The sequence below is a fragment of the Carlito syrichta genome, unplaced genomic scaffold (genome assembly GCF_000164805.1).
Source record: "Carlito syrichta isolate Samal-C Ts95f unplaced genomic scaffold, Tarsius_syrichta-2.0.1 Scaffold316302, whole genome shotgun sequence".
NCBI classification, from domain to species: Eukaryota; Metazoa; Chordata; class Mammalia; order Primates; family Tarsiidae; genus Carlito; species Carlito syrichta.
This window is the reverse complement of record NW_007260398.1, coordinates 704,886-713,478: the sequence shown is the minus strand read 5'-3', so window position 1 is coordinate 713,478 and position 8,593 is coordinate 704,886. Positions and strand designations below refer to the sequence as shown.

At 50.4% G+C, this 8,593-nt stretch overlaps 1 protein-coding gene across 1 annotated transcript in view; it reads right to left on the bottom strand.

Annotated features, from left to right (window-relative positions):
• Positions 1–7,177, bottom strand: part of QTRT1 (queuine tRNA-ribosyltransferase catalytic subunit 1) — a 14,717-nt gene extending 7,540 nt beyond the window's left edge. The window contains exons 1-3 of the mRNA XM_008074085.1: positions 6,916–7,177; positions 6,605–6,673; positions 6,371–6,509 (exon numbers count right to left, since the gene is read on the bottom strand). Coding sequence (XP_008072276.1) covers positions 6,371–6,509; positions 6,605–6,673; positions 6,916–7,158 — 451 coding nt within the window. The 5' untranslated portion in view covers positions 7,159–7,177. The remainder of the gene's footprint in view (positions 1–6,370; positions 6,510–6,604; positions 6,674–6,915) is intronic.
• Positions 7,178–8,593: the final 1,416 nt, after the last annotated feature.

Here is an 8,593-nt window from a genome sequence, read left to right as displayed (position 1 = left end):
CCGCGGGCTCAGGCAATCCACTCACCTCAGCCTCCCAAAGGTGCGGGATTACAGGCTGAGCCACCAAGCCCGGCTCAAATGCTTTTACGTAACAGAAAATTTGTAAGGCCATGAAACTACTCCGTGTGGTACTAAAATAGTCCATGCATCTCTCGGTATACTTGTCCAAACCCATAGAATTCATGACACCAAGAGTGAACCCTAATGTAAGCAATAGACGAGGTCCAACGAGTAGTTCCCAAAAATCCAAAGAACTCAGAAAAAGGCAAAGTGACATCAATGGACATAACTAGCCCTGCAAAGGGCAGAAGACCCCTCAGAGCAAAGGCCCCAGACTTCCTATGAGTGCAGAAGCAACCAATTGCTTTCATGCAAAGAAACCCGTTTACAATACTGGAAAATCGCCGGGCTCGGTGGCTCAGCCTGTAATCCCAATGCTTTGGGAGGCCAAGGTGAGTGGATTGCCTGAGCCCGTGGGTTCAAGAACTGCCTGGTTAACATGGTGAGACCTCATCTCTACAATAAATAAAAATTTTTAAAAATTTAGCCAGGCTCAGTGGCTCAGCCTGTAATCCCGCGCCTTTGAGAGGCTGAGGTGAGTGGATTGCCTGAGTCCGCGGGTTTGAGACCCGCCTGGGCAGGTGAGACCTCATCTCTACAATAAATCAAAAATTAGCCAGGCATGGTAGCACATGCCTGTAGTTCCAGCTACTGAGGCAGAAAACTCGCCAGAGCCCAGCAGGTCAAGGCTGCAGTGACTGGGAGCGTGCCACTGCACTCTAGTCTGGGCGACACAGTAAGACTCCAACTCAAAAAAAAGTGAACTATAGGCCAAACATAGTGGTTCAGGCCTGGAATCCCAGCACTTTGAGAGGCCAAGGTGGGAGAACTGCTTTAGCTAAAGAGTTCAAGACCACCCTGGACAACATTAGCCAGGAGTGGTGGCATGTACCTGTAGTCCCAACTACATAGGAGGCTGAGGCAGAAGGAACACCTGAGCCCTGGAAGTTGAGGCTGCAGTGAGCCATGATCAGTGCCAGTGCATTCCAGCTTAGACAAAAGAACAAGACTCCAACTCAAAAAAAACAACAGCCAAGTAAGGTGGCTCAAGCCTGTAATCCCAGCACTTTGGGAGGCCGAGGAAAGAGGAATGCCTGAGTCCAGGGGTTCAAGTTCAGCCTGAGCAACTTGATGAACCTAGTCTTTACAATAAATTAAAAGCCGGGCTTGGTGGCTCAACCTGTAATCCCAGCGTTTTGGAAGGCTGAGGTGAGTGGATTGCCTGAGCCTGCAGGTTCGAGACCTGCCTGGGCAACATGGTGAGACCTCATCTCTACAAGAAATCAAAAAAATTAGCCAGGCGTGGTAGCACACACCTGTAGTTCCAGCTACTTGGAAGGCTGAGGAGGAAGGATCGCCCGAGCCCAGCAGGTCGAGGCTGCGGTGGCCGGGAGCAGCCACTGCACTCCAGTCTGGGCGACAGAGTGAGACTCCAACTCAAAAAAAAAAAAAAATTAGTCAGACATGTGCGTGTGCCTGTAGTTCCAACTACTTGGAAGGCTGAGGTGGAAGGATCACCTAAGCCTGGCAGGTTGAGGCTGCAGTGGCTGTGAGCATGCCACTGTACTCCAGCCTGGGGAACAGAGTGAGACTCCAACTTAAAAAAAAAAACAATAAAAATAAATTGGACTGTGGACTTTACGTGATAATCATGGGTTAATGGAGGCACATCAATTATAACAAATGTACCACTGTAAGGGGGATGTCGTTCCCAGGGAAAGCTATATGTGTGGGACGAGGGGAGATATGAGAACTCCCTCTACTTTCCATCTAATTTTGCTGTGAACCTAAAACTTCTCTAAAATGTAAAATCTATTTAAGTTGGGCACAGTGGCTCATGCCTGTACTCCCAGCACTTTGGGAGGCAGAGGTGAGAGGACTGCCTGAGCCCAAGGGTTCAAGACCAGCATGGGCAACTTGATGAGACCTCGTCTCTACAATAAATCAAATTAGCCAGGTGTGGTAGCACATGCCTATTGTTACAGCTACTTGGAAGGTTGAGGCAGGAGGATGGCCTGAGCTCAGCAGGTCAAGGTTGTGTTAGCTGTGAGTGTGTCACTACACTCTACCCTGGGCAACAGAGAGAACCTCTTTTGATTGATTGATTGATTGTTGAGTCAGAGTCTCACTCCGTGTCCGCTGCCCAGGCTGGAGTGCAGTGGCATGTTCACAGCCACTACAGCCTCAATCAGCTGGGCTCAGACAATCCTTCCACCTCAACCTTCCAAGTAGCTGAAACTACAGGCATGCACCACCATGCCCAACTGATTTTTTATTTATTGTAGAGATGAAGTCTTCCCATGTTGCCCAAGGCAGGTCTTGAACCCATTGGTTCAGGCAATCCTCTTGCCTCAGACTCACAAAGTGCTGGGATTACAGGCAGGAGCCACTGTACTCAACTGAGAACCTCTTTAAATGACAGAATTAGAACATCATTTTGCAACTACAAGTAGCATAAATAGTCCCAGACAAGCAGCATCAATGACTGAGCATCAATGGAGAGAGACAAGCAGACACTAGGTACCACTGATGGAAGTACACATTTTAGGCCACCTCATCTCACATTTTAGGAGACCTCATCTCCACAATAAATCAAAAATTAGCCAGGCTTGGTGGCTCAGCCTGTAATCCCGTGCTTTGGGAGTCTGAGGTGAGTGGATTGCCTGAGCCCACGGGTTCAAGACCTGCCTGGGCAACTTGGTGAGACCTCATCTCTACAATAAATCAAAATATTATCCGGGAGTGGTGGCGCATGCCTGTAGTTCCAGCTACTTGGAAGGCTGAAGCAGAAGGATCGCCAGAGCCCAGCAGGTTGAGGCTGCAGTGGCTAGGAGCGGCCATGCATTCCAGTCTGGGTGACAGAGTAAGACTCCAACTCAAAAAATAAAATAAAATAAAATAACTGCCAGGCTTGGTGGCTCAGCCTGTAATCCCAGCGCTTTGGGAGGCTGAGGTGAGTGGATTGCCTGAGCCTGCGGGTTCGAGACCCGCCTGGGCAACTTGGCGAGACCTCATCTCTATAATAAATCAAAAAAATTAGCTGGGCATGGTAGCGCGCACCTATAGTTCCAGCTACTTGGAAGGCTGAGGCGGAAGGATCGCTGGAGCCCAGCAGGCCGAGGCTGCAGTGGCCGGGAGCAGCCACTGCACTCCAGTCTGGGCAACAGAGTGAGACTCTAACTCAAAAAAAAAAAAAAAAGAAAATAACACAATAGCCAGGCATGTTGCTTCATACCTGTTTTTGGTTTTGTTTTTGAGTTGGAGTCTCATTCTGTCGCCCGAACTGGAGAGCAATGGCACATTCATGGCCACCTCAGCGTTGACCTGCTGGGCTCCAGCGATCCTTCCATCTCAGCCTTCCAAGTAGGCAGAACTGCAGGTGCAAGATACCACACCCAGCTAATTTTTGATTTATTGTAGAGATAAGGTCTTGCCAAGTTGCCCGGGCTTGTCTCAAACCCATGGGCCCAGGCAATCCACTCGCTTTGGCCTCCCAAAGTGCTGGGATTACAGGCTGAGCCACAGAGCCCGGCCTGGTACACACCTGTAATTCCAGCACTTTAGGAGGCAGAGGCGAGAGCATTGCCTGAGCCCGGGGGTTTCGAGTCCAGCCTGGGCAACTTGGCAACACCTCGTCTCAACAAAAAATCAAAATAAAACCATAATAAAAAATATTGATTTAAAAAAAAAATCAAAATATAGCCAGGCGTGGCAAAGCACACCAATAGTTCCGGCTACTAGGAAGGCTGAGGCAGAAGGATAGCCAGAGCCTAGCAGGTCGAGGCTGCGATGGCTGTGAGCATGCCACTGTACTTCAGTCTGGGCAACAAAGTGAGACTACAACTCAAAAAAAAAAATTGTTTTTGTAGGGTGAGCCATCTGGTCTTTGTCTCAACTACTCCTAAAACTGATTAAATACTCATTTAAAAAAAACAACACAGCCGGGCTCAGTGGCTCAGCCTGTAATCTAGCGCTTTGGGAGGCTGAGGTGAGTGGATTGCCTGAGCCTGCGGGTTCAAGACCCCCCTGGGCAACTTGGCAAGACCTCATCTCTACAATAAATCAAAAATTAGCCGGGCGTGGTAGTGCACGCCTGTAATTCCAGCTACTTGGAAGGCTGAGGCAGAAGGATTGCAGGAACCCAGCAGGTTGAGGCTGCGGTGGCCGGGAGTGGTCACTGCACTCCAGTCTGGGTGACGGAGTGAGACTTCAACTCAAAAAAAAAAACAAACAAAAAAAAAACCACATACATATATGGTAGCCTGGCACAAATTCACACCTAGTAATCCCAGCACTTAGGGAGGCCAAGGCAGGAGTATTGCTTTAGCCCAGGAGTTCGGGATCAGCCTGGGTAACAGAGTGAGACCTCATCTCTACAAAAAATACAAAAACTAAACCAGGCATGGTGGCACACACCTGTAGTCCCAGTTACTCAGGAGGCTGAGGCAGAAGGATCGCTTGAGCCCAAGAGGTAGTGGCTGCAGTGAGACCATCTCATGCCACTGCACTCCAGCCTCGGCAACAGAGACCCTACCTTCAAAACAAAAGAAAGAAAGAAACATGCACATGGTTCAAAACGTTAAAAGTACCCTAGAAATTTTTTTTAAAGACAAAGGGAGCCAGGTGCAGTGGTTCAAGTTCATAATCCCAGCACTTTGGGAGGCAGAGGCGAGAGGATTGCCTGAGTTCAGGGGTTTAAGACCCGCCTGAGCAATATAGCGAGACCTCTTCTCTACAATAAATCAAAATATTAGTCGGGTGTGGTGGTACATGCCTGTGGTTCCAGTTACCTGGAAGGCTGAGGATGAAGGATCGCCTTAGCCCAGCAGGTCAAGGCTGCGGTGGCCGTGCGTGCCACTGCACTCCAGCCTGGGTGACAGAGTAAGACTCTGAGTCAAAAAAATAAAAACAGCCAGGCTCAGTGGCTCAGCTTGTAATCCCGCGCCTTTGGGAGGCTGAGGTGAGTGGACTGCCCGAGCCCGCGGGTTCGAGACTCGCCCGGGCAGGCAAGACCTCATCTCTACAATAAAATTAAAAAATTAGCCGAGCGTGGTAGCGCATGCCTGTAATTCTGGCTACTCGGAAGGCTGAGGCGGAAGGATCGCCGGAGCCCAGCAGGTCAAGGCTGTGGTGGCCGGGAGCAGCCACGGCACTCCAGTCTGGACAACAGAGTGAGACTCCAAATCAAAATAAATAAATAAATAAATAAATAAATAAAAACAAATATAAATACAAAAGGATACTTAGTGAGAAGTCTCTTGCCCACCAAGGGAGAAATTACAAGTAGATACAAATAAACTTTTAGGGATGATGGACATGATTCTCTTGACTGTGGTGAAGTTTTTAACACATGTATACATTTCTCAAAACCTATCATGTACACATATGTCAAAACCTAGACATTAATTAAAACAATGCGTCAGTGGAAACAAAAAAAGCTAGCTAAGGATAAATTTTTTCAGTCAGGATCTCATTTTGTTGCCCAGGCTGAAGTCCAGTGGCACAATCACAGCTCACCATAGTCTCAACCTCCTGGGCTCAGGTAATCCTTCTGCCTCAGCCTTTCAAATGGCTGGGACTACAGGCATGTGCCACCACACCTGTCTAATTTTTTTTTTTTTTTGAGTTGGAGTCTCACTCTGTCGCCCAGACTGGAGTGCAGTGGCCGCTCCCGGCCACCGCAGCCTCGACCCGCTGGGCTCCGGCGATCCTTCCGCCTCAGCCCTCCAAGTAGCCGGAATTACAGGCATGCGCTACCACGCCCGGCTGATTTTTTTTTAATTTATTTATTGTAGAGATGAGGTCTCGCTGCCCAGGCGGGTCTCGAACCCGCGGGCTCAGGCAATCCACTCACCTCAGCCTCACAAAGGCGCAGGATGACAGGCTGAGCCACCGAGCCCGGCTACCTGTCTAATTTTTAAAACTGTTTTTGTAGGCCTCATTATGTTGTCCAGGCTGCTCTCAAACTCCTGGGCTCAAGCAATCCTCTCGCCTTAGCCTCCCAAAGTGCTGGGATTACAGATGTGGGCCGTGGCAAGTGAGCAAGTTTTTTGTTTTTTGTTTTTAAGAGACAGTATTTTATTGTGTCGTCCAGACACTACTACATGCAGGCACTGTGCTAAGAGTTACCTCATTTATTCTTGTCAACAATCCTACCAGGATGTGTTGTTATTTACTCCCCTTTGAGTGGGCTCAAATCAAAGTCAGGGAGAAGCAGTGACTTGCCTAAAGCCACACAGTTCCCAAGGAGCAGGGCCCGCCTCATCTCCACGCGGATAGGGAAGGGGGCGGCTCCCCGGAGTCCACTCACCCAGTGCGTTCTGGATCTGCACGGATTTCTCCGGGCTCAGAAGGGTCTCGTCGCCATCGTATGGGGAGCGGAAGCGGACACCTTCCTCTGTCACCTCGGACAGGGACACCAAGGACACCATCTGGAAGCCTCCGCTGTCCTGGGGGAACCGCACCGCAAGGCTGTCAGGGGGTGGAGATGGGGGAACCCTAACTCCAGAGAAGAGCCTGAATCCCGGCCCCGACCCCAGCTCACCGTCAGCAGATTATGGGGCCAATTCATGAAGCCGTGGAGACCATGGGCTTTCTGGATCAGCTCGGGGCCCTGGGTCGGAGGAACAGTGTCAGGTTTGGGGTGAGCGCGACCCTGGGGACCCATGTTGGGTGACCCGGATGGCCGGCTTCGGTCCCCGCCGCTCTCTCAGGTCCATCCACCACAGGGCCTGGGCCACAGGGGGCGGTCAATACGGTTTGACAATTGACTTTTGGGGGCGTGCCCAGACCTGGGAGACGCCTCCACGACTCCCCACTCTCCGCTGACGACCCGCGCGGGCAGAGCCCACCCACCGGCCTCAGACCCAGATGATAGGTGTTGCCCAGGCAGATGCGGCAGCCCAGAGCGTCCAGCTGCTCGGCCGTGATGCCCTTCATGGTGGCCTGTGTGCCAACTGGCATGAACACCGGAGTGGCCACCGGCCCGTGCGGCAGCCGCAGCTCGCCGGCCCGAGCTCTAGAGCGGGTACACTCGGCCACCAGTCGCATGATCCGCGGGGCCGACTCCAAGGAAGCCGGGTTAGCCGCTCCCGCCATCTTGACTGCCGGAAGCACGTGGGCCACAGAGCACAGTGGGCGGCGCCATGTTGGCTGTTGTCACGTGACACCGCGACGCCGCGTGAAGTCTGGGAAGAGCGTCCGGAGACCATGGCAACGGCCGTGGGCGCGCTCTTCTCACTGGGGCGCCCACTTTCCTCCCACCAGCCGCGCGCTAACGCGAAGAATCAAAATTGTTCGCAGAACAAATCCCATCCCAGCCGTTTTTCTCTCTACAATCAAAGCCTCTCTGAGCATAATTTTGTTTTTGAGACCGGGCGCGGTGGTTCACGCGTAATCCTAGCGCTTTGGAAGATGGAGGCGAGAGGATTGCCTGAGCCGGGGGTTCGAAACTAGCCTGAGCAACATGGCGACCTCGTCTCTACAATAAATCAAAAAATTAGTCGGGTGTGGTGGCACATGCCTGTGGCTCCAGCTATTTGAAAAGCTGAGATGGAAGGATTGCCTGACGCCAGCAGGTCGAGGCTTCGGTGGCCATGAGCGTGCCACTGCACTCCGGGGCTGGATGACAGAGTGAGACTCAAAAAAGAAAAAATAAATAAAATATGAGGTTTAAGGGAGCCCACCCCTTGTCCACGTATGACTTTTTTTTTTTTTTGAGTTGGAGTCTCACTCTGTCGCCCAGGATCCATTCACCTCAGCCTCCCAAAGACGCGGGATTACAGGCTGAGCCACCGAGCCCGGCGAGACTTTTCAATAACATAAACAGCTGATTAACACATATGTAGGGACCCTGCCCCCCCAAAAAACCAGAATTATCTTTTCGAGGTACAAGCTTCCCCTCCTAAGTAAGTGTTCTTGGAACCAATCGGCATCAGTGTACCAGCTAGCATTGTTGTGAGAGGCTGCATTCAGCTTCAGTGAATTTTTTTTGGATATTCTTTCTTTTATTTTCTTTTTTTTTTAGTCAGAGTCTCACTCTGTCACCTAGGCTGCAGTACAATGGCATGCTCACGATCACCGCAACCTCTACCTGCTGGGCTCAAGTGATCCTTCCATCTCAGCCTTCCCAGTAGTTGGAACTACAGGCACACGCCAGCATGCCCAGCTAATTTTTTGATTTATTGTAGAGATGAGGTCTCGCCAAGTTGTTCAGGCTGGTCTTGAACCTGTGGGTACAGGCAATCCTCTCACCTCCATCTTGCAATGTGGAAGAGGTGAAACAAAAAACAGAAGCACTAAAAGGCATCAAAGTAGACAAGTTCAAAAACTGTTGTGAGCAGTGGAAGAAGTGTCTCGATAGGTGTATTGCATCAGATGGACAGTACTTTGAAGGTGACTGAATTTTAAACATGTAAGAATCAATGTACAAGTTTTTATCAATAAATTCTGGGGTATTTTGAGTTCCCCCTTGTATATATCTTTACACAGTGGTTGGCACGGGCTCTTGTCTCCTTTTTTTTTTTTTTTTTTT